Genomic DNA, 26704 nt, shown 5'->3' with positions numbered 1-26704 from the left:
CATTTCTACCGCATTTTAGAACTTAGCAGTTTATACGCATTCTTATAGCACAAAGCCACTACACATCCCCCTCCCTTCAAAGAATATTGGCCTGAATCCAAACTAAACCTTCCAGTTGCAGAATGGAACTTTCCTGACTCCTACCTCCCACTTAAACCCACCAATCTTTACAAATGCTGCTCCTGGTGGAAAAAGTGGACCCTGAGGGATGATGTGGGGGTGGGGGCTGCAGTGGGAAGGAGGGTTCAGCAGAAATTTTCAGTTTAATCTGGATCCAACCAACTATATGAAAAAAATGAATGTTAAAAATCCTATAAGAATCACGTATTGATGACTGCAGTAAAAAAACGAAATACCCATATTATACATATATATTGTTTCATTAAAAAGGACTTACCTTTACTTTCTCTTCCAATCTTCCTAAACGTACATTTCCTTCCATCACTTTGTTGATGAATCCCTGATTCTCTTTTTCCAAGCAACTGGTCTAAAATTTTTAAAAAGGTAATTACGTTTGTAAGGAATTCTAATTTCTGATATTTTTTCCATTGACTTTAAGTACTTTACAGTGCAATCCTAAACACAGTTATACCCTTTGGACTTAGAACGGTGCAACTTTGTTTAGGATTGCACTGTTAATCACTGAGGAATTGCATTATTCTGCACCAAATCTGATCAGAACACCTGTGGACTTTATCAAGGTATTTTGATTGCCTCTGATCATCAGGTAAAGATATCATATATGAACACCCACACAAGAAAAATGAATATATATAATTTTTGAAACAAACCAAACGAGAGAAAAGTTGACTAACCAAAATCAACCATTTGTGTAATTATTCTTTCAGTGATGCAGACCAGTAGTGTATAGATTCATTATAGTTCAGCGACTAAATGAAAATACTTTGCACTTAGTTTACTGAATTGAAAAGAATCAATTATTATGCTGTCTAAATGCCAGTGAACATAGTTTCTGGCCGCACTTTGTGCACAAGTTTCTGCTATTTTGTGTGTCTGTTAAGTGCCGTCAAGTCGCTTCCGACTCATGGCGACCCTATGAACCAACGTCCTCCAAAACGTTCTATCTTTAACAGCCTTGCTCAGGTCTGGCAACTTGAGGGTTGTGGCTTCCTTTATTGAGTCAATCCATCTCTTGTTGGGTCTTCCTCTTTTCCTGTTGCCCTCAACTTTTCCTAGCATGATTGTCTTTTCCAGTGACTCTGCTATTTTAGACCCATTCAAAACCAAAAAAGGATGAACATGGAAAAATAAGAAAAACAGAGCTAAAAATCCCATGCACCAACTCTGCTCTTATGCGCTCTCTCTCTTGACTGTGGCAGAATACATCAGGTGTATTAAGTCTGGCAGTATTTCACACAAGGCAGTAGAGTAGTATTTAATGAACTGCTGCACATGCTCCCTCTTGGCTTTCTGTGCAAATTGCCTTCTTAATTTTTAATTAAATATCCATTTCCCTATGTTACTTATAAGAGCCAGTGTAGGTGTAGTGGTTAAGAGCGGTAGACGCTAATCTGGAGAAGTGGGTTCGATTCCCCACTCCTCTACATGAAGCCTGCTGGGTGACCTTGGGCCAGTCACAGTTCTCTCAGAACTCTCTCAGCCCACACACAGGCAATGGCAAAACCACCTCCAAACGTCTCTTGCCTTGAAAACCCTACAGGGTTGCCGTAAATCAGCGGTGACTAGATCAAACTTTCCACCACAACCTGTTACTTATATGACTCACAATTAAGACTGTGAGCCTGCGTCTTTAAATTCGTTTCTGGACAGAGCTCAATTGTAAAACCTATATTACTATGATTATTATATAGCCCACTCCAAGCAAGGAACAAGAGTGATGAAACCATTCCGCGCCAGAAGTACCCACATGCACAAATTTTCTTCATATATAAAATCTGCGGCTGTCTACACTAGAGGTCACAATGTTTAAAATGCCAGGCTTCACTTATTGCATCACAGTGCTTTTTATAGTTCCCCTGGCCTCCTTGCCCTGCTTCCTACCACTGATGAAGCACACAGAGTTTCCCAGCATTCCTTTCTGCTCCAGCAACCCCTTCTGACCATTACATCATTCCAGGGGTTGTGGGACCCACATGGAGCAACAGCCCTGCCAGTCAGGGAACTGCAGGGAAGGGGTGAAACCATCTCCTCCTTTCTTGTCCATCTACAGACCTCCACTGACTCAGGAGAAGTACACTTTCTCCTCCCTCCAGTACCCCAACTTGCAGGGCTATTCCTCTGCTCCAATGATCCCAGGAATAATCTTTCCAGGGGTCAGTAAGGGCTGCGTGTTTAGAGGAATATTGGCAAAAATCAGCATCCCATGCATGGATGGTAGGACACAGACCAATGAAGATACCTGTGGGTGGTGAAACTGCTGTTCGAATTTGAAGTTTAGAATTGCGTCCAGGGTGTGTGTTCCAACTTTTATTTATCTGTCTACAAGCCTTTAAAGGCAAATATTGCTTTGCAATGTTTTACATCTTTTCTAGCCTCCTTAAAAGGGAGCATGGGAGTCAGGCTACTGTTTGCGTTTAAACCTGCTTCTTTCATGAGTAGACAGTTCAGCTTCCTGCCTAAGTCCAAGACACCAGACTGTCTGCTGTCTTCATTTATACAGTGTCCTTCATCACAGTTAATGTGATGATTTAATTTTTCTTCCCAAAATTCCTGGAACACATCCATCGGCTCTTCTCTTTCAGAAACAGGCGCATCACATGTAAGAATGGTGCATTCGTTTAAATATTTAAATATGTTTCAGATGTGGTTCTCTCAGGGCTCAAAAAATTGTCTCACCCTTTGATATAAAACAGTTCATCGGTGATTTTTGCTCCTTGATGGTTAGTTTGTTCTACCAAATGGGAACCTCATCTAAGCAATGGATTCTTTAATATTTACCATGTTTAAAAGGCGATCACGTTCTTTAATAGCATTCTCTGCCAAGATTATCAGATTTGCCAAATACTGTCGTGCTGCCTCCTCTTTTTCCATTGTTTCTTCCAACTGCTGTCTCAGAAGACTTATTTTCTTCTGTGATCGCCTGCAAGGTTTTGTTTTTTTGAGAATGACAGAAAAATCTATTAGGGGGCAATCCAGCATCACTAATGTTACAACTCAATTCTGGTACAATTCAACGCCCACGCTGACTTCAGCCGAATTACACTAGTTCACGCAATCACTTAATTGTCTCTCATTATATTTTTGAAGTTTCATTTCCTAGACTGTAGCAATTCTCCATCAGAGCTAAGCATAAGTTGGTCTGGAATTTCTACTTCTGCCTGCTATCTTCTCTATGGAAAATAGTTTTTCGCTTTTTAATAAACCCTGAAGAAGATAGACATTATTTAACCAGTGACAATTTGCTAGTCCCATGGGCCCTAGAAGGAGATAATAATTTTATGACCCACTGACAAGACCTAGCAGTGGTCATGCAAAGTATTCCACAAGCCCCTTTACAGAGATGAGGACACAAATCTACAAAATATTGTACATCAAATTTCCAAGATGCAGTGATCGGAGTGCATTCTAAAACTTGTTCTGGGCCAGGTCAACCAACACAAACTCAGCCCACAATGACTGGGAAGGAAAGGTCAGCTGTAGCAGCTCCAGCTCCTGCCCTCCCTGTTGCCCTTCCAAGCCAGTTTGGCCGGCTGCCTGCCTTAAGAAACTGCAGTTGAGACACACCATCTGCTCCCCTTTTCAAACTTTTTTCTCAGCCACTGGGAGCAAAAAATTCTATTTATCTAAAACTAAGCTGAGATCCTCTTAACTTCCAGGTGAACGATCACAGCACAATCCTACACAGTCACACCAGTCTGAGGATGTTTCTTGGAGGAGTTGCTCCGGTCTAGCTCTCAAACAGGAACACAGGTTTTCAGAGCATCCACATGACGATGTCCTCCAATCGTTCTCCTTCCCTCTCCTTTAATTGTTTCCCCAGGATGCCCTGACGTTTCTCAAACCTGCTAGGCTCTGATTTTTCCAGAAAAACTGGAGTCAAAGCAGGGTTTTCATCTGCAGAGCGATGGGAAGGTTCAGATTTCCAAACTTCCTCTTCGATTCCTTTGACGCAGGGAGTCTGGGGATGTACTGCCCCTCCAGCTTCCCCTTGTCTTCACAGTGTGCATTGAGAAGGCCTCAGTTACCAGGAAGAAGGGGGATTGCTCACATCCTGTTCCCTCTTTTCTGGCTGTGACAGTCCTATCCTTTGGAGCCTGGGAAGGGGCATCCCTGGATTCTCCTTCCCCCTCCAGTCCAGGGTCTAGGCCCTGTAGACTGTCAGGAACCAGGGCCAATAGGGCTTCCCCCTGGGACTGGGCACACTCTGCCCTACCCCACAGGATTACATTGTCAATCTCGCAAGCAACATGTTTTAAAAAATATTCTTCTAACTGGTGGGAAATAATGAATCAACAGGAGAGTAAGCAGCCAAACCTCTTTGTTTTCTGTGCTGTTTCAAGCTCAGCTTCCACGGCCTTTTTCTCAGCCACCAGCTCATTTTGCTCTATGAGCAGACTTTTCTTTTCGCCTTGCGCAGATGCTAGTTTTCCCATTAACTCCTGTACCTCTGCCTCCCTCTTTTCCTGTTCCTGTTGCAACTGGCTGCAGAAAACAATAATTAAAATCAGGCATCAACTAAACGACCGCTTCTGCCGTAGAGAAATGGACAATTAGAAATTAACATAATAGTGGGAAAGCATCATTATTTCTTTCAACTAAATTGCTAATGCACATGTTAAAAAGCAGCCAAATTATGAAACGAAAGCACTCCTGCTCCATTCTGAGCAACACGAGGAAACAACGTCCTTCGTGTGACACGCTGTGAACCCAACCTTGGGTACGGCCCAGATCCTGTGGAATTAAATTAACTTGGGTACAGACACAGCCCACAATACGTACGCACATTACCTCCAAATGACACCATTTTAAATACAATGCAACTGCCTCCGCAGAATTGTCATTTTTAGCGGTTCAGTGGAAGCTTGTATAACGTGCAATCGCATGTATAGTTTGCGTAAAAGGGAAACAGGATGGAGAAACTAGTGGCAGGGGTGGGCTACCAACAAGGGCTGGGACCAGGGATAGTGGGGAAACCAAGGACAAAAATTCCAGTCTTGCTTTCCGCTAAAAAAAAAAAAAGTTTGCCCGATTTGTATGGTTTTTGGCCGTTATTACAAAAGAATTATCTTAATATTTCATGCCCCAGCCAAGACTAAAATACAACCAAATTTCAATGATAAAATTAAAGTTGATATGATAAAGTTAGAGACAGGATTAGCATCTTCTATATTTTAATGTCCTGTGATATACGTGTAATATTTACTTCTGTAATTTTGGGGTGAAAAATAAATGTTAAAAAAAAGCAACTTCATCTCCCTAAAAAGACAGCTGTAGCTAAGTAAATGTTCTAAAGCATAAATTATAGATCATAAAGGAAAAAAATGTATTTATGATGTAGGAAGAGGACTGAAAGTGAAACACAAGTATTAACACATGCTTTTATGAGAAAGTGAGACACAAAATTGCCATCGGCAAAGCCAGAGGGAGAAAAGAAGAAGGTGCTGTCGAATCACAATGGACTCATGGCGACCCCTTCCATGGGGCGTCCCAATCGTGAGATCGGCAGTGGAGGTTTGCTATTGCCTTCCTCCAACATAGCAACACGAGTCAATTCACTAGCAACCTCTCTCTGTTCACCTTTTAAAAATTATTGATTAGTTGTTATTTATATTGTCGAAGGCTTTCACGGTCAGAGTTCATTGGTTCTTGTAGGTTATCCGGGCTGTGTAACCGTGGTCTTGGAAAGAAAATTCCAAGACCACGGTTACACAGCCCGGATAACCTACAAGAACCAGTTGTTATTTATAGTTTTAATTTCTGCATGTTACTTCTGGAGTCAACTTCATTGTCCAAACGAATTTATTTAGCACATTTTAATCCCGTCTTTCCTCTGAGAGAGGTGTACATTTTATCCTCACGACAACACAGGAAGGTCAGTTAGGCTGACAGAATGATTGGCTCAAGTTTTACCCAGCCAGTTTCAAGACGAGCTGGAATCTGAAGCTGGGCTCCTCCAGGCCCGCTCCAGCACTCTAACCACTATCTCACATAAAACCAGCGGAGGACTTGGAGGGGAAAATGACCCTGGAAAAGGGCTATGGTGCCCACCCCGCCCATACTGGCACTGCCTCTCCAAAGGAGACAAGAAGAAAGGCAGTCCTGGTGACCATAATGGCCAATCTGTCCCTGCACTAAATAACAGAGTAATAGCTCAATAAATAAATTGTAACGAACAGCTGTTTACAGAGTTTCCTTCCTCATACTCCTACCTTTTCAACTGATTTACCAAAGCAATGTGCTCCTCCATGGCTACGCCGTCTTTAAAGCTGACTTTTAGCCCTTTGATTGTGGAGCGTAATTCTTCCAGCTGCTTCTGACACATTTGCATCTCTTTGTCTTGGCTCTGTTTCTTGGCTTCCAAAATCATCAGCTGCTTTGTTAATTTGGAAACTTTGCAAAGACAAATTGCAAAAAACACAAACATTTGAGGCAAAGTCAAGAGTTGCCTTAGGAAACAAATGTGAACTTGAGCATACCAAGTTATTCACTTCTTGGATAATTGGCTGACATTTTTAGTTCACCGCAAATCCCTGTCATCTGGTTCAGAGATTCGGGCAACTGTATTAATCTGCAGTATTACAGCTGGATATAAAAAAAAATGCTTTTCCACAAGTGCTGAATGTCAGCGGAGACTCCTTAAGCATACATTAAAGGACTTGACAAAAGGGAAGTCTTGTTACAGCTCTAATTTTTCCATGGTCTCCACCAAAGACTATATAACATTTAGAGGGGCCAGCTTCTTTGACTCAAATCTCTGCTTCAGCCCCTATTAAATCTTTTGGGTGTTTTTTTTTTTTAATGTCAGTCATCTGTAAATTAGTCAGCCATCTGCCTATGCTACTTTATTCTAGACCAACAATAAGACATTTCACTGTCATCAAGGTTGAGTACATAAACAAGTGCCAGACAGAAGTTAATTGTTTCCACCATAATTTTTTAAAAACATTACAAGCCAAAATAAAGACTTCTTCATGTACCATACATCAATCATAGAATCATAGGGTTGGAAGGTACCCACCAGGATCATCTAGTCCAACCCCCTGCACAATGCAGGAAATTCACAACTACCTCTCCCACACACCCCCAGTGACCCATACTCCATGCCCAGAAGATGGCCAAAATGTCCTCCCTCTCATGATCTGCCTAAGGTCATTGCTGACAGATGGCCATCTAGCCTCTGCTTAAAAACCTCCAGGGAAGGAGCACTTACCACCTCCCGAGGAAGCCTGTTCCACTGAGGAACCGCTCTGTTAGAAAAATACATTCAATACATTACTGGTGACTAACACCTCTCGTTCTAAAAAGGCTTATGACATCCTATGTCAGGGGTACTGATTTCAGCTTATACTTGGGGTCTCTCCTTATACTTGCTCTAAGTAGGAATCAAGATGTTTTACCATCTTGGACATGCCGCTTGTGGTTGTCTTTTGCTTTTGCTTGCTGTATCTTAAGCTGCTCCATCAATACTGCATTCTCTTCTAGGACGAGCTTGGCTTGGCTTTGCAGCCGCTGCCTGTAAATGACCAACTGATTTAAAAGCGGAAGTACATTCAAATGTTTGCAACTGCACTAAGTTGAAAGAAGATACACAAGCAGCGCCTGTTAGGTGAGGGCTTTCTGACAGTCACATATGTCTGTTGCAGGAAACACATGTGTTAATACCGTTACACATGCAGCAACTGTGCTTGCTGAGCAAAGCATGGAGCAGCCCCTAAGTGGAGATTCCCAAATCATGTGCATTATGTAGTATAGTGGTTAAGAGCGGTGGAGTCTGATCTGGAGAACCAGGTTTGATTCCCCACTCCTCCACATGAGCAGCGGAGGCTAATCTGGTGAACTGGATTTGTTTCCCTACTCCTACACATGAAGCCAGCTGGGTGACCTTGGGCTAATCACGCTCTCTCAGCCCCACCTACCTCACAGGGTGTTTGTTGTGGGGAGGGGAAGGGAAGGTGACTGTAAGCTGGTTTGAGTCTCCCTTAAATGGTAGAGAAAGTCGGCATATAAAAACCAACTTGTCTTCTTCTATGTGAGGTTTGGAAATATGATTGAGAAAGTAAGTTCCACAGTCATATTTTAGATGGGCAACAACTCTAAGTAAATGATCTTAGCTGTGTCCCTTTGTGCATTTACTCCTATGCAAACTTCATGTTTTTTAGGCCTTGGATGTCATCTCTTGGATACAGAGAGGGTTGCCAGCTCTGGGTTGGGAAATACCTGGAGATTTTGGAGGTGGAGCCTCAGGGTGGGGTTTGGAGAGGGGAGGGACTTCAATGCCATACAGTCCAATGGCCAAAGAGGCCAATTTCTCCAGGTGAACTGATCTCTATTGGCTAGAGATCAGTTGTAATAGCAGATCTCCAGCCACCACCTGAAGATTGGCAACCCCAGATACAGAGCAGAAACCACTCCTTACAAGGCTCACAATTTCCAACTACTATGTTATTGCGTGCATATTTCCAAAATATTCAGGAAAATTTACATTTATCAATGTACTCAAATCTACCTGTCGCAAAATAAAAACTTCAATGTTTTTTGAGATTCAGTTCAAGCCCACCATGAATTGTTTGGAATCCCTTCCCTCAAAATCATTTAATAGTTTCTTAAGACAACACACTTGCCATTCTTTGGTTGAAACAGAACTGTGTTTACACAGTTGCTGGTGTAACTGTTCATTTTCCTTCACTACCTCTTCGACTCGTTCTTTAAAATTCTTCATGTCCTCCTGAATGAGAAATGATAAAGCACCTACAAGTTATAAACGGTCTGCTATAACAAGTTACCAAAACTAGCTGAGTTAAATATACAATTGAGGGTGGTTTTTTTTAACCATTTCATAAATATTTTATACTCACTATTTGCCTTTGCCTAATTATCAAGCTGCATATTAAATATACATAACAGTGAATTCTAGATGTATAAATTCAGCTCGGTAAGATGTTTGTACAGTTGGCTGGCAGTGCAATCCTATGCTGGTTTATTCAGAAGTCAGTCTGTATTCAATGGGACTAACGTCCAGGTAACTGCACACAGGGTTGTACTGTAAATGAGCAAGTCTCTGATTCACACGTGACAGCAACAAACATCAGTTTGTCACTGAACACACAGGCCACACAGAACCACAGCCAGTCCTGGTTCATATCCCACTGAGCCTGCCAATTCCCTCCTCCCACTACGGGCTTCTGACTCCCTACTCATGTTGTTCCTTGGAGGGAGGGCTCTTAGGAACAGCATTTTGGGAAGTGGACATTTTGCTGCAGGAGGGGTAGGCTAGGAAGTCATGCTCTGCGGATGAAAATCCCTACCTTCCATGGAAATCACCGTTTGAAATCAGTAGGAGGATTTTCCTAGTTATATTGAGTAAAGTGCTGTCAAGTCGCAGCCGACTTATGGCAAGCCAGTAGGGTTTTCCAGGCAAGAGATTAACAGAAGTGGTTTGCCATTGCCTTCCTCTGCATAGCAACCCGGGTATTCCTTGGTGGTCTCCTATCCAAGTACTAACCAGGATCCACCTGGTTATATTACACAATCTTTAAAGTACAAAATCTGTCAACTTGCCTCATGTGCAAGAATCAAATCTTCCTTTTCCCTCATTCTGTCTTCATATGCCAATAGCAGAGGAGATAAATATTTCATATCAAGCTAAAGGGAGGAAAAAGCACACTTCAGTCCAATCCACCTCAAAACCATACATGTTCTAGCTTCGTTGCGTCTTTTAAAAAGCTTTACTGTAAACAGCTTGGAACCTCAGCAAAAAAACAACAACACAACACACAATGTTTTACTCATGTTAATCTAAGCAAAACACAAAGGCTACTTTATTGTCTAAAAGGTGACTATAGAGGACCAACCAAGAAGCGAGTGATGAATCTTTGATCTGTTAATATTAAATTTAAAAATATTTTGGTAATTTCAATGCAAATCCTCAAATACCACACAAACTAAACAATCAGCAGTTTGTCAACTGAGAAATTAAAGAGAACCACACTTTGCCTCTTCTTGAAAAACCTACCAGAAAACAAAGAGATGTGAAATTACCTTCATTACTACTACTACTTACCAGCCATGGAGGTGTTGGCCCTTTCATTGGCAGACTTCCAATTTTTACACTCTAAGATTTAAAAAAAAAAGGTTATGATAAATATTTGGAACTTCAGCATCCAGTGTCAGTGTGCTCCAAGGTTGTCACAGTTTTTATAAATATATCCATTTTGTACTGGATCCAGCCTCAGTGCTATAACTGAATGTGGTGCACAGAAGTTTACAAATATCCTTGAGCAGTCCTTAGACAGAAGCATCTGTCCTTCTGCACAAAAGAAACATCTGTGTTATTAAAGTTACTATTACAGGTTATCCCCCCTATCTATCTTTGTTAAGTATGCAGCCTGATGAAGAGTTCTGTAGAACGTGAAAGCTTGCACACTGTTTTGGGTTGTTTTGGTTTGTTGGATCTGTGCTATTTGTTTTGGATGCTTGGTCCTAATTTGCCAGTTTTATTGCACATCTTGTAGTTTCCCATAGGCAACCATGGTCAGGCATCATTAAAGTCTCTAGGCTCAGCTTACAAATTATAATTTGCCTAAAGCAAGTATAAATTGTCCTGCTGAGGAAATCACAGCTAAGGTTTCCCTTTTCTCCAGTTTATTTTCAGTAGAAGCCTGGCTTTTTAAAAAGAGAAGAAAGGTTTTACATGCGCTCATTCCAGTCCCTAAGTAAGCTGTCAGTCCCTTTGCCTGAATTATTGAGAAGGTACTTAAACTTTCAGGCCTGAATACTCCTGCTTGGTTTTACACCCAGTACCAGCTGCCTTTTCAATGTCTCTCTCACCTCACTGAAAGCTGGTATTTGTCTGAGTCAACCTGATTATCTGTGCTAGTCCTGTTTTCCTGCTACGATGTGGCCTGAAGCTGAACTGTGCTAGACTTGTTTTCCTGTTCTTGTGTGTGCCATGAAGCTGAATCATTTGAAATGTGGAAGGTTATTCCCTTGGGCAATTTGTACTTTGTATTGGAAAGAAGCTGTCATTAAAAAGGCTGGGAGGAAATTGGTTTTAAGATACAGTTTAGTACCAGGTTCCTCAGATGTGCTTACTTGAAAGCCAGTCTCACAGAGTTTCAGTGGGGCTTATTTCCAAGTAAGCCTACTTAGGACTGCAGCCCAGCACCACAATCCTATGCAGAAAGAGTTTATTCAGACAGAAATCCCATTGGGCCCAATGGGGATTACTCTCAGATAAATAAGCATAGATTGCAGCCTGGCTGCCTTGCAACACAGTAAGTTTACTTCTGAGCAAACATACTTAAGATTTTGACTAATGAAGGGAACGAGGCAGGATTCTGAAAATAATATTTGGCCTTTTACAGAAGGGAAGGAAAAACTGCGAAATCACCTCGAGATAAATAACACTGAATATTTTGGGAGCTTCCTTTCCGTAATCCTCTAATCCAAACAAAGTTATCTTAACCCATTACTTTTCAAAATAAAGAACAGGAAGGAGAAACAGATTTTTGTATGTATGTGGGCCCGTAGGCTAGATAGCCTCACACTGTACAAGGAGGATAATTTGGTCACGTGTATAAATCCAGGACACAGTGTAATCTAAACACACACACACACCACAGTTCCCTAACTGAGAAACAGTAACTCAAATGGAAGGCTCTCTAGAAAGCTTCAAGGTGAAAAATACTGTCAAACAAAATTAGTAGGTTGCAAGGTTATTCATCTACAAAGCCATTTGTTTCTTCTTCGGTAAAAGGCTCAGTAAAAGTCTGAGTGGCAGTTTCCTGATCTTTATATTTGCAGATCAACTAACAGTGATAGTAGAAAAAGCAGGCACAATTGAATAAAAACCTGCCAGCATGCATATCATTTAGCATCAATATTTCCACAGAGGAAGGTGGAGAAAAGGGAGATTTTTCTGCAAACCTGGAAAGAGTTCAACCTGAGACCTCCAGGATCACTGCTCATTGTCTTAGACACTATGCCACACTAACACAATGTTTTCTTACTAATCTTTCAAAGAGAGACAGAGACAGAGAAAGAGAGAGAACATCATTACTTCATTTGCTGAAATTGGTCTATATTTAGTCTGGTAGCGACTCAGTTCCACATTTAAACGATGAATGGTCATTTTCAAACTGTCATTTTCATCCACCAATTCCTGGGCCTGTTGCCTTAACAAAAGCAATTCCGCAAGTTCCTCTGCATTAAAAAAAAAATTCACAACAATCATACTTTAAATTGCAAATTGTCCACAGCTCTCAAAAAACTATAAATTCAAAATACTGTATTATAATTGGTTATTCTCCAAGAATAGCTGTTTTATAAAACCATTTACAGTAGTCCTGCACAAGTTGGGATCCATCAAACCAAATGCTACCCACTACTTCACATTAGAGAGCCAGCATGGTGTGGTGATTAGAGCGTTGGACAGGGAGACTCTGGTTCGAATCTCCACTCTGCCATGGAAGCTTGCTTGGGGATCTTGGGGTCAGCACACACTGTCAGCATAACCTACCCTCGCAGGGGCATTATGAGGATAAAATGGAGGCGAGGAGAATGAAATAAGCCATTTTGGGACCCCATTGAGGAGAAAGGCGAGATATTAAATTAAGTAAATAAATAAAATCTCCTAGTGGGCTGATACAGCTCCTGTTCTGGTTGCCAACCAGAGGCAGCAAGGACCTGTGTGTGTGTAAAGTGCCATCAAGTCGCTGCTGGCTTATGGTGACCGCAGCAAGAGGCTTTCAAAGCAAGTGAGAAGCAGAGGTGGGTTTGCCATTGCCTTCCTTGGTGGTCTCCCTTCCAAGTACCAACCCTGCTTAGCTTATGAGATCTGACAAGATCAGGCTATACCATGCCGCCTCCCCTGCCTGTGTCCTACCGCTCCACTAAGCAAAGCTTCCTTCAGCCTAAGAAGCCATCCTTCAACTTAAGTGGCTCTTTTTGGAAGTTGCAGCATGAGAAAGCTGCTATTGGGGGTGGGGCGGGGGGTACAGTGTATACATCAAAATAGTAATGCAGGCCTAACGTGCTCTTTCCTCGCTGTAACTGACTGAACACTAAGGTAACGGTGAAGATCCCTAATGACGACAAGCTCCACAGATGCAAGGAATAGCAGAAAGGATTATTATTAAGAAGTTGTCAGCATTTACATGTAGGCGGCCAACGTGTTGGGATTTCAAAACGGTTTACATACTGTTATACAAACAGTTCAGTGACATCCAATTGTAAACATACACATACACTCAGCCCTCTATGCGCATTTGTTCCCACACATGTCAAATACTGAGAATTTACATTATGCAAGAAAAAAAAGGAAAGAAAGCAACTCCAAATTCACATTTCTAGAGCAGAAGCTTATAAGTAGATGAAGCGAAGTACAAAGTGTGCATTCGGAGAAGCGCTTCATTCCTGTGAGGGCTACTATTTCCATCATTTCATTCTTTACCAGGAAAGGGTCAAAGGAAACCACAGTAAGCTGCCTTGACATTTTAGATATTTTTTCTAAGGGCCTGTCCTACAAAAGCTTTGATTACAGGTTGCATCAGCATGTTTCAGCCAGTGGCCTGAAGATCAGAGATGGTTTGCGGGAACGCTTTCAGGGAGCTCTACGAAGAAAAGAGCAGGCAGAGGCTCTCGCTGCTGGTTAAGCAACTTTTCTTTCCTATAACCAACACAGGCTTTCACCTTCGTTAATGAAAGGGCTGAATCTACCTCTGCCAGCCACCTGGGAAGAATGCTATCCCTGTTAGGTGTATTTGGGTAGACCATGTTGAACTAAACATGTGCACGAACAGGGATTAAGGAATTTCTCTGATACTGGCATTTAGAAATCAACGTATCTCGATTGATTTAAACTTTAATAAAAATAATTAAAATAACACGTTATTTGAAACTAAATATGTTCTATATGTTTCACCCTGCAAAAGTAATTTTAGCTTGTGTCAGTTACTGTAAACAAAGACAACAGACAAAAGTAAGGTTGCTAGTAATTTGCTGGTCTTGGACCGTATTAAACTTATTGATTGATTAAAGGTTACTAGTATTCCTGTATATATTAAAAGGAGAACAGTGTTATTCATTCTCACAAACATTATAAAGTTTAACTCCCACCTTCCCTATGTGAATTCTGTTCAGTTTCTTTAAACTTTGTGATTTCTTTTTCCAGTGTCTTAACTTTCAGTTGAAGCTTCTTCATCTGCTGCTTCGTATCCTCATGTTCTGAACACAGGGTCTGATTTGCATTGTTCAAATGCCAATTTTCTTCTTTCAGTTTCTGGAACGTCTCTCTAGTGAGATCCATCTGCCCCTGCCTTTTACGCAGTATTACATCTAATACATGGAACAGAATTATTCATTAGCAGTCACTAAAATATCCAAGTCACGTGGGAAAAGATGGCACTCCTAAATATATTTATCCAGAAGCAAGCACCAAAGAAGTAAGCCCCGGTTGGTTTCACAATAAATACCTTTAGGATTGAGATATTCAAGATCTCCCTTGGCAGATTATTCATTACAATTCTGAACATTACAGCTTGCCTTTTGCCGATGATTGCAAAAACTAATCTGGAATACATGGCTACTCTCAGCAACGCTTCAAAAACAGTCATAATACTGTACAAATTAATTCATCTCAATAGGCTGATGCCAACCAAAACATTTGGATGTTTATAAAGCTGTTTACACTGGGAGAGATCCACATGAATTCAATAACAACATTGCATTTCCTCTTATATTTGTATAAAAAATGGCTAACTGACTAGTTTTCTGCAGCAGGCTAGTCGCTCCCCCTCCCCAGGGATGAGATAGGAATAGTGCCCCAGTAACTACAGTACTAAGAATAAAATTACTGGTAAACTGGAAAGGCCCTGAGTAGAGATTTTTTGGGGGGACAAAAGTTGCAGCTTTTCATTTAGCAGAAAACATGCTGTAAAAGAAAGATTAACTAAATCCTTCAAAAAACATCTGCATAAAATGAACTATGAACGACTCACATAAAGCTATATAACAGAAACCATCTCTGCATAAATGAATGTTGTTGATATGTAATTTTGCAGTGTAAATATATAAGATCCACTATGACACGTTTATAACAGTTCCAAACGAAACTGACAGTTAAGTACCTGGAGATGGAGGCGGCTTTTCAATCAATGGTTTTTCAACTTTTTCAACCTAGCATGGAAACAAAAATAAGATTAACTGGTTGTTAACTCCCTTCATTTTGGGAACTGATTTCTGTAGCCTCTCCAGAAATAATGTATCATTTACTTAACATTTAATATCTAAATTTTCAGATTTTTCTCTAGCTTTTAATTTTATGCAAATTTTCCTACAGTATAAATTGAACTAGCTCCAATGGTACATATATACACCTGTATGCCGAATCCCATCTCAAGTAAAGTGGGTGGGATGTATTTTTAAAACAAAAGCAGAGCAGCAGGTGAGGAGAACTAAACCCTGTGCCCCTTTCTAGACTTGACCTCACTCTGATCGGCTGCACACAGCATTTTTCTCCTAGCCCAGCTCAGGTGTGGGAAATAAGCTGGGAGAAAAAGCAACCCAGCACAGAAAGCTTTTTGTGAGACTGAAGACAGCATGGATCGCAAAGCAGACTATCCATTATATGGAGGAGGAGGAGAAGGAAGAAGAGGAAGAAGAAAAGTTGGTTTTTATATGCCACTTTCTCTACCACTTAAGGGAGACTCAAACCGGCTTACAATCACCTTCTCTTCCTCTCCCCACAACAGACACCCTGTGAGGTAGATGAGGCTGAGAGAGCTCTAAGATAACTGACTTGCCCAAGGTCACCCAGCTGACTTCATGTGGAGGAGTGGGGAAACAAATCCAGTTCACCAGATTAGCCTCCGCCACTCATGTGGAGGAGAGGGGAATCAAACCCGGTTCTCCTGATTCCACCGCTCCAAACCGCCGCTCTTAACCACTATACCACGCTGGCTTTAAAGATATTGAATATCTTTAAAGGTTACCCAAGAAATCAAAGTCAAAATCTGGGAAAGTGCAACTTAGCTTCTGTGCCTTATGAGTCTTTAACACATAGCGTGAACCAGTCCTTTCCATCATGATAATCATACCTGACAATGCTCTACAGAAGGTTCAATTTCTGTAAAACAGAAAAATTAATATATCTGAGGACAGTCGGAATAAAACTATTTAAATAAACATCATGGGGTGGGGGAACGCAGATGATCAAATTTTAAAAAATCTTTCCAACTGAGCCAGAAGAGTGTTCAGCCCCTATTCTATTATATTAGTACTTGGTTGAGTAAAGTGAGACTTCTGTTCAAATCACCCATTTAGCATTCTGTCTGTAATGTAATAATTCTATTGAACTGCTGGTGTGCGCATTATGGAAACTAATCCACATTTCTACCATTATCCCTCCATCTTTTTTCAGAGGGGCGGGTTTGCAGAAAAGGTGCAACACAATATTCTGTGAGCTTTTAAGACTGAAATACTGGAATGAAGCTTATGTAACTGTTAAAGCAACCTTTCCACGTGTCAAGTTCAAACTTCAGCTTGTCCCCCGCACCCATTTCCAAGGGGACCAGGAAAAAGGTAACACACCGCAATGCAATGCTGGAATGAAGGAGTTCCCCTTCAGGAAACCATTCTACATCCCATAATAAAATCCAAGATCTATCCCCAAAAAAACCTTGTTCAAGGGGACCAGGAAACATGGGAAACAGAATAACATGAAAAATAAGGTCTCACTGCACAACATATCCTGCTAAAGCAAAGAGGCTTTACCTTCAACTTGAATATTAGGACGTATAAGCCAAGAATCTTCCTCCACCTCAGTGCTTGAAAATACTGGGAGAATTTCCTAATTAAAAATATTACAGTACAATCTTGAAATCTGCAGACCACTTTACAAAACAGCCAGCATGTTTGCGTACATGAACGTGTGCAACTTACTGACTACCTAAAGACACATTAATCTGAGAAGTGAGGCGCAGTATTGTCTACGCTGACTGGCTGCAGCTCAGTCTAGAGTCTCAGGTCCTTCGCGGTACCCACGACCTGATTCTTTTAACTGCTGCTTCTCTTCCTTATTAGTCCAGCTCACTCCCGATCATCCCTGCCCGTTCAGCCCATTCTCCCCCCCCCCCGCCCACTGCACAGCCCTCCTCCCCCTTTTCTACCTTTCTCCCCTTTCCACTTCCATGATGGAGCTCTCCCCCACCTCCATATATGCCAGCACCCTTGTTGCCTCTCTTTCACTGTACAACCAAGTCATTTGAAAGAGCTAACCCAGGCAATATTTTGCCTACAGCAGGGAATCTTAAGATAGTGAGCTGGGACACAAAAGTGAGCCATGACTCTCCTGCAGGTGGGTGGTGAGGCTAGGATGGGGGAGAAGGAATAGGGTGACCTTGGAAAGGAGGCTCAGTGGCAAATTTGGGCTCGCCTAAGCACAATGTGCAAAATGTCCATGAAATATAATCTATCATTCAGTGACATACTAAACATAAAAAACAGAATATAACCTTGTCTTCCTTTCAAGTAAATACAGTAACACTGAACAACTCTGAATGAAGACAACTCCCTTAAAAATGCTGTACCAAAAAAGATTTTTATTATTGGGCATATCTGTAATTTGTGTGCGGATCTAAACGCCCCCCTTTTAATTTTATTTTCTGGATGGCATATCTGATGTACCAACATTTTGACTCTGTATAAGGCATCTTCATGTGTCATCCCATTAAAACCTTATTTGTTTGTATCCTAATTGACTGATCCATTGTATCTGCATAAATTTACTGATCAACAAAAATAAAGAAAAAAAATTAATCACCCTGTACTCTTGAAGCAACGTATTTCAAAAGGTTCTTATTGATTTCAGTGGGACTCACAATAAAGAATTTGACCTGGCTGCTTTTCTTTGCCTCTCCTAAGGCAACTTTACACAGACACTGCATTTGATTTCTTTTCTGCTCCCTTTTGCTTTCCCCTCCAATGCCTTCCTGTCTACTGCATTTTTAATTTCATTTGGTGCAGGGCCCTAACCTACTGTGACGATGGACTTTAAAGCTGTTTGCTCCCTCAGATGTAAGCAATGCAAACTGACAAACAGGGAGGGAGGAATCTATCAGAACTCGAGGTAGACGCTCTTGCTTGTACGTTACTTTATGAACCACACTGTCTGCCTGGACTCATCACTGGGGCATCACAGTTCTCGTTATTTTGTAGAAATGATACTGCCAGACGAGTTTCAAAAATAGCTCCCACTTCTGAGTAAATCAATGAGTACCAAGCAGATATTTCGGCCACTCTGGCTGCAGAATTAATAACTTCATGGGCTTTGGATTCCCAATATGATGCCCAGCCTGCTCATAAATTCTGCCTGATCTCATCTTGTGTAAAGCTCTTGGCTTTACACAAAAGTTTGCCACAAAGGCTGAATTTAGATATCACGCCAAATGCTTGCTTTACCCAAACATACAACAGGCACAGCACAGTTTAGAGCTGTTCGCCTGCCTACACGTTCCATTCTTTCAGAACTCAAGTTCACAAATTCACTCCTGTCTCTGTGACACATCAGATTCTGGAGGCAGAAAGAGGACTGTACTGTAACTTAGCAAATAAACAAAAAGTATGCGTGTCTACAAAGTGAGGTGCAACTTAAAGAAAACACATTCATCAAATTATCTAACAATCATATGGCTTTCGGGTGGCTAACCTGATAAACTCATCCGCTGGTTTGACCTCAGCGTAGATTCCAGTAACCTCACTCATTAAAATCCAGCTGATATTTCCAGTCAGCTAACATGTATTGTTGTCTTGATACATTCATATTAAAAGTTAAACACTGTCTTCTTTATATCTTGGTATTAATCTAGGTATTTTACTTTAAACTTGATTTTATGTGCTGCGACTTGACGGCACTTTACACACACACAATCATGAAAAAAAGCTACAGAAATAGCACCACCTAATGGTCCCAATCATCACAAATTTTAATTGGTAACAAGATGCTCTGGAGCTGCAAAGTTCAAAAGTTCAAAAAATAAGTGGCTTGTAACAGATTTCCAGTGCTTGCTTTTCACGTTGATTCCACCTTGCCCTGCAATTAGTACTCCATTAGCCATTAAAAACCAGATGTATTTCGAGCTTATGCACTCCTCTTGTGCATGCTCAATCTGTATTCCTCAGATGGCCAGATGAGACCAAAAGACGGTATTGGCCCATGTTCAGACACTGATTGCTTTAAGCCAGTGCTACTCACTCCTCAGCCCATTTGCACTTATCAACCAAGCCACATTTACTTCAATCCATGGCATGAGGACTGTACCTCAGAGACTTGCAGATCACCTGTTCCTCTAGCGGTGGCTGTTTCAAAGTGGGAGCCAGCTGCCAAACACAAGCCCCAACGGGCAAGCTCCTTGCCCACTTTCGTGGAAAACAGGGAAGGTGCCATATTGGGGAACAGTGCTCTGAAGAGCCACAGGCGGCATATCAAAGCCATGTGTGGCTTCCAAGCCACTGAGTTATCAGTGCTTTAAGCCCTTATTTGATCTCAAGGAGATTGTCCTGAATGTTGAAATTTACTTGAGCTTTTTGTAAATGTGAATGTCATTTACAAAACAAGGTAATGCTGGGAATTATGTAAGCCCCATGGCCTCACATCAATCTGACCTTTAAGAATTCTTTCCTTTCCTTTAACCTTTATTAGGTCTTGATGAAGCTCTCCAGTATCAGAGAAGCATGACTGTTATATTAGGTGCCGTGGAACTCAGGCAGGATTCTCCTGCAGTCGTCTTGTTTGTGGGCTTCCTAGAGGCACCTGGTTGGCCACTGTGTGAACAGACTGCTGGACTTGATGAGCCTTGGTCTGATTTAGCAGTGCTTTTCTTATGTTCTTATGCCTCTGAACCTCCCACACTCCCACTCACTTAGATCTGGCTGCTCCATCTGGGAGGACCATTAAGAGCAAAGTGAAGCAGAAAAGCTACAGCAAGAGATAACCTCTCGGTTGGTGGCTGCCACCTATCTGACAGGTAACACCACCGTTGCTGCCTCCTCGTCCACAAGGGGATCTGAGTGAGGATATATGAATGAGAAGCAGCCAATCATGGGCCAGTGGAAACAGAAGGAGAGGGAGCACTGCATGGCTGCCTAGGCAACCTGCTGCCTTTCCCCAGTAGTACCATTCCCAAACAACAGCATGAAAACACTTATGCACAAACACAAGCGAGCCAATTTAGAACTGACTAAAATGGGGTTTTGTTTCCCGAGCACTTGCAGATGCTGCTCATAACTGGTGACCCAATTACAGTTTTAAACACAGGGAATTCAACCATCAATAAAACAAAGAGATGACACCTTCTAGTTTGAACAGCAACACAGGAAATTAGGATTATATGCTATTTCTATGAGTGGGATTTTGCTGTGTCCTCATAGACAAAGCAGGGAAATAACCGGGGATCACATAAAGTGTTCGGGAAAGCCACTTGGTTTTTCTGTTGCACATTTAGGAATAACATATCTGACAATAATGTACTTTTGCAGATGTCATTACAAGAATGTACGTTTCTTACCATATGTATTCAATTAGCTGACAAAAACTTAACATCTGAAAGCATACCTTTTTCATTTTGTGCGGAACAGCATAGACAGCCTCACTACCGACACTTTCTTTTTGATTTATAGACTGATCATTAGTCTCTGGTTCTTTTTCTGTGTCTGATGCGAATGTATCCATGTCTTCATCTTCGCAGCAACTGCCAGAAACATCCACAGACTGCACTGCGCTTTTTTCATCACCATCACTCTTCCAGTTTACACTGCAAGTAGAAAATGTGTGAAGGCATAACCACCCTGGTCTCACTTCTCCAAAGCATAATGTTTAACTAGGCAGAAAGTGCTCATGTCAAAAGATAGAGAATAGGCCTTTTTCCTAACTACACATAAGCTAGGCTACTGACTTTTAGCATTAGAACAACAAAATGTATATCAATACAGGAAGAAGAAGAAGAGTTGGTTTTTATATGCTGACTTTCTCTAAGGGAGACTCAATCCGGCTTACAATCACCTTCCCTTCCCCTCCCCACAACAGACACCCTGTGAGGTAGGTGGGGCTGAGAGAGCTCTAACAGAGCTGTGACTTGCCCAAGGTCGCCCAGCTGGCTTCATGTGTAGGAGTGGGGAAACAAATCCAGTTCAGCAGAGTAGCCTCCGCTGCTCATGGGGAGGAGTGGGGAATCAAACCCGGTTCTCCAGATCAGAGTCCACCGCTCCAAACAACCTCTCTTAACCACTACACCACACTGGAGAAATGTTGTCACTATTCAACAAAGACGATTCTTAAAAGCCATATTACAGGTATTACTTGAATAATGAAATCGTATCAGCCATCTACAGTAACGCCATCAACACTAAGTAGTATTTTCATAAGACGAGATCCAATCACAATCAAATTTTAAATCTACGATTAATATGATCAATAGATAAGTTTAAAAAATCTGACAACATAACCCCCAAGAGACTGCCATTTATCTGCAATAGCTATGTAACTGTACCACAACTTCAGCACAAAATCATTATTTTGTGATGTATATGTTGTGATGTGCCCTAATTTGGATGGCCCCAACTAGCCCAATCTCGACAGATCTCAGAAGCTATGCAGGGTCAGCCCTGGTTAGTACTTGGATGAGAGACCAAAAAGAAACTCCAGAGTTGATATGCAGAGGAAGGCAATGACAAACCATCTCTGTTTGTCCGAGTTGCTGTAAGTCGACTGCAACTTAACAGCACTTTACACACAGATTTTGTGACGTTGCACGCAGACGAGCCTCATCCTAAGGTTTTATTACAGGTTAAGTTCAGTCTTTGCTCAGGCCAGGACTGCAAAATACAATTCCTTTCTGTTGCAGAGATACCTGAACACAAGCATCAGGACTTGCTGGTAACAACAATGTATCAATGGATTTTTGCAGCAGTAACAAGGGTTGGAGCGCAACGTTTCCCTTTGTGAACAAAAAGGATACTTTTCTGGAGGTAGGAGTACACCTTCTGTTAAAGGTAGAACCAACATCACTGTATGGATCCAACCCATTATTCCTCTCTGTGTGTGTCTTAAGTGCCGTCAAGGTGCTTCCGACTCATGGCAACCCTATGAATCAATGCCCTCCAAAACGTCCTATCTGACAGCCTTGCTCAGATCTTGCAAACTGAGGGCCATGGCTTCCTTTATTGAGTCAATTCATCTCTTGTTGGGTCTTCCTCTTTTCCTGCTGCCCTCAACTTTTCCTAGCATGACTGTCTTTTCCAATGACTCCTGTCTTCTCATAATGCAACCAAAATATGATAGCCTCAGTTTAGTCATGTTAAGTCTGTAGTCAAGGGAAAATATGGGGAAAGATAACATTCCAGTGAGAAGTTGGGACTATCTATTATTGGTGGAAGAAAGAGTGACTTTACAAAGCAAACCTAAGGACTCTTTCCTGAGAGTCAGCCCCACTGAATAGACCGGAGTAGGATTCTGACGACACCTGCTTAGTAAGTATTGCTCTCTAAGCTCTTGATAGGATATGGCAAAATGCAGTATTACGTACCCCATTCGGAGCTCAGTAACCGTGGCATACGGCTCAATACAGCTTTCTTGATTTTGCAAATAGGAGGCATCGCTTTCCGAAAGTGATCTCTGGCGAGGCTGAGGGAGGGCAACGGTCCGCCCAGTTAGTGTCGTCACAAGAATAGCTGCCGCTAAAGCTGATCTAAAAGACATAAACGTTAGAAATAAAATAAAAAAGTGGAGCCTTGTTTGTGACTCAGTACTTTTATTTTTTAACAGAGCCTTTCCATACGGGGACTTCCCAATATAAAGCTGCATTCTGAAATTAGATAAGAACTGAATGAAGTCTTGAAATGAATGTTGGATGCCATGATCCTAAATATCTGGTTCACGTGCAGAGTGGAGCTTTTGTCTTATCAGCTCTGAAAAGAGAAAGAGCCCTGGGGGAGTGCTTGATGATTTTTCTATTTGGGCAAGTATGGGCCTCTGAATTGTGGGGTTCGGCCACAGTCCAGTGACTCCAATGTGCACACCGAGTTTCATGCGCGCAAGGCTATTCACTACTAAGAAAAAGAAATGTTCAGCATGCATGATGAAGAATGATCATGCACATGTCATGTTTCTCTGCCGCAGAACATTTCGGCAACTTTTGCATGAGCAGAAGTTTGGGTCATGGCAACCAAGCTTTAACAGCTGTACCTAGATACAACATTTTTTAAGTGCTCTGTTGAATGCTTCTCTCTGCCATACCAGCATTCTTTGTGAAGGGAGTTTTTTTCCTCCCACTGAGGATCATTCAAATGCAACCCCTCACATTCAAATGCACCCTGAAGTGGTTCAGCCCAGTAAAAGCTTTATTACTTGATTTTCTTGGTTATATAAACTGATCCTAAGAGACACTGCTGTACTGTGAGCAGGTTTTTTGAAAGGTCAAAGTAGCGAGACGAATCAGAAAGCAACATACTGGAACAACTGAAATAATACTGATGACTTTCAAAAAAGAGTGGCTATCAAATAATATATAATAATGTATCAATTAAATTTGTTGTCTGTTGCCTGGGCTAAATTAAATTAACCTTACACAAGCAATCCAGATATTTCACTATTTTTCTTTCTCTGAAATATTATAATAGTTTAATCTCTCTACATAGTATCTCTACAAACAGGACACAGGGTCTTATTCCAAGACACTGAAATACTGGACAATTCTACCAACTATTTTGTCAGATTGCACAGAGAAGCCATTGAAATTCATAAACATCAGCACAACTTTAACAGAAAAGAAGAGAGTTTAAGAATGAATAAGGCTTGGCTTCCTGTCCTGAAAACCTCCAGACTAACAAAGACTACAGTCTACAATAGCCATGCGGATTAGTTTTGGATTCCACATGTTAACAGATCACTTCAGGATACAATGGTTCCACATTAACATACCACACCCTCATCAGCACATTATCTTGACACTTACAGGACAATGATTAGCACATTACCTTTAATACTTTGCAGGACAATGACTCAGCCCAACCCCCTTCTGACTATATATTACTCTTCCTACACACTTGACACTGAGAGACACTGCCTTTCAGTGTTATTCCTCTGAAGATGCCGGCCACAGCTGCTGGCGAAACGTCAGGAAAGAAAATACCAAGACCACGGTCACACAGCCCAGATAACCTACAAGAACCTATGAACTCTGACCATGAAAGCCTTCGACAATACTATTGGTTAATGTTATTTTAGGTAGCTGTTTTTTCATATAATAGTAATAGATAAAACACTTATATCATGCTGGCTCTATTTTAGCAGAGCCAAACGGTATAACCCTTGCTTTTGATCTTCACAGCATATACGCAAAACAGAAATGTTACTTCCGCCTTTTAACAGTGCAATCCTAAACAGATTCACTTCTGTTGAAGTCAATGGGTTTAGAAGAGTATAACTCTGTTTAGGGTTGCACTGGATGGTTAGGGGATGTTCCTTAACCACTTAAGAGTGCATCACATCAGTGCAGAGTACCAGTCAACCAGATCATGGAAGGTAAGAAAGAAAATGTGTTAAAAACAATTCTAAATATTAAGCTCTATTAATTGATTACTTTAATTCCACTGAATGAATGGTTAAGTTAGAGATGAAGAACATTAAAACCTACCTGGGCCTGTCTGGAGAAGGGTTTGGACTACGAGGGGGAGGGGTGCGGGGGACGGCAGGTTTAGGAGCTATGGTGGCAGCAGGGATCAGGCCATGAGCTATATGTTTCTAGACAATTTAAAATAAAGTTAGTTGGCAATGACTGAACAAATGCAAAACACAAAACTGAGCATGCACAAGGACTAGGAAAATAACACAAATGGGGAGAACATTGACATGCAAATTAATGAATGCAGCAGGCCCAAACTAGTTCTAAGTATGACTTCACTCTCTCGCTAATATCAGTTACAATGATGCATTCAAGAGACCCTTATGGTGAAATCCTAAATAGAGGTACACCCTCAGTTAGAGGGGTCTAACTTTGCTCACAGTGGCACTGTTAGTCAGCAACAGTGACACCCTACCTTGCTCCATTGCACTAGCAATCTGTCAGCTATCCTGCTACTGCAGCAACTGAAGGTGCAGCATTACAATTTGTGACACTGAGCTGCAAGAATCATTGGTACGAAAACATATGTGCCAAAAGCAGACAGTGCTCGGATGAAACCATTAAAAATCTTTTAAAACTTCATGTCACGTCCTTTACCATTTATGGAGACTATTAACTTTCAGAAAATGACTCAAACTTAACGCTATGTCATAAACCGGGCTTTAGAGATGATTTTCTTATATTCTTAGGTGTTTCTTTGAACACAGCAACATAAGAACATAAGCATGTCCCAGGTCCTATGCCTGGCACCTCCAGTTCTCCAGTAGCAGAAAAAACCCTGAGCCAGCATCCTGCAGGGTAGACAACACTGGACTAGCAGGAGAAACATCAAGAATTAGTGTAGGACAGCTTCAAAAATTTCCCTCATATGCACAGACATTTCCATTCCTTGAAATAATTTTCACCCCAACTAAAGCTGTTGAATCATTTTTTTTCACAAATCAGAAACACAACAGTGGCACCAAAAACAGCCAATGTGGCAGGTCAAGCACCTGTCGAGAGTTCCTCATGCTGAAGCGGCCAACTCAGAGGCAAGGTGCATTTGCAGGCATACAAGAGAGAAGAAAAGCCTACATCTAATAATTTGGAGGGCAGAATTTACTCATGATACATTTGGGAACTGCTGCAAAAACACAGAGTGGGGGAGAGGTCCTGTGGCACCTTGAAGAATCACACACACCCTTTTGTGCCTAATTCCAAATGGACAGCCATATTAGTCTGCAGCAGCAAAACATGAGTCCAATGGCACCTTAAAGATTAACAAAATTTATTCCAGCATAAACCTTTTCTGGGGCAGAACTCACTTCATCAGAGGCGTGAAGCGTAGAACAGGCGAATTTACATTAAAGGCTGTAATCAACAGATATATGAACACAACAGCAAGATTCAAGTCTGGTAGCCCCTTAAAGACCAACAACATTTCCAGGATACAAGCTTACGAAACTCAAGAGCTGGAAATCTGGTCAGTCTAGACTCGAATCTTGCTATAGTATTCATATATCTCACTTGTCTACTACAGACCAACCCATAGGGTTGCCAACCTCCAGGTATTAGCTGGCGATCTCCTGCTTTTACAACTGATCTCCAGCCGATAGAGATCAGTTCCCCTGGAGAAAATGGCCATTTTGGCAATTGGACTCTATGGCATTGAAATTCCTCCCCTCCCCAGACCCCGCCCTCCTCAGGCTCTGCCCCAAAAACCTCCCGCGGTTGGTGAAGAGGGACCTGGCAACCCTACCAGCACGGCTACCCACCTGAAATCATGAATATGGATAGATTCCAGTCCAGTAGCATCTTTGAGACCAACAATATTTTGTGGGGGTATGAGCCTTTGAGAGTCAAAACTCCCTCCATCACATGCTCATACCCCACCCGTCAATCTTGTTGGT

At 41.6% G+C, this 26704-nt stretch overlaps 2 protein-coding genes across 2 annotated transcripts in view; one reads left to right on the top strand and one right to left on the bottom strand.

Moving 5' to 3' along the window:
• FAAP24 (FA core complex associated protein 24) overlaps positions 1-26704 on the top strand; it is a 152225-nt gene that overhangs the window by 118454 nt on the left and 7067 nt on the right. The gene's annotated exons all lie outside the window — the stretch shown is intronic.
• The window catches only part of CEP89 (centrosomal protein 89), a 51521-nt gene that overhangs the window by 23606 nt on the left and 1211 nt on the right, over positions 1-26704 (bottom strand). The window contains exons 2-17 of the mRNA XM_056862568.1: positions 24828-24934; positions 22719-22880; positions 20750-20948; positions 16912-16987; positions 16236-16264; positions 15267-15315; positions 14257-14475; positions 12200-12342; positions 10202-10252; positions 9700-9783; positions 8759-8866; positions 7539-7650; positions 6351-6531; positions 4456-4623; positions 2920-3061; positions 398-487 (exon numbers count right to left, since the gene is read on the bottom strand). Coding sequence (XP_056718546.1) covers positions 398-487; positions 2920-3061; positions 4456-4623; positions 6351-6531; positions 7539-7650; positions 8759-8866; positions 9700-9783; positions 10202-10252; positions 12200-12342; positions 14257-14475; positions 15267-15315; positions 16236-16264; positions 16912-16987; positions 20750-20948; positions 22719-22880; positions 24828-24934 — 1920 coding nt within the window. The remainder of the gene's footprint in view (positions 1-397; positions 488-2919; positions 3062-4455; positions 4624-6350; positions 6532-7538; positions 7651-8758; positions 8867-9699; positions 9784-10201; positions 10253-12199; positions 12343-14256; positions 14476-15266; positions 15316-16235; positions 16265-16911; positions 16988-20749; positions 20949-22718; positions 22881-24827; positions 24935-26704) is intronic.

The sequence above is a fragment of the Euleptes europaea genome, chromosome 17 (genome assembly GCF_029931775.1).
Source record: "Euleptes europaea isolate rEulEur1 chromosome 17, rEulEur1.hap1, whole genome shotgun sequence".
NCBI lineage: Eukaryota > Metazoa > Chordata > Lepidosauria > Squamata > Sphaerodactylidae > Euleptes > Euleptes europaea.
The sequence above is the reverse complement of the archived record's forward strand: the minus strand, read 5'-3'. Positions and strand labels throughout refer to the sequence as shown.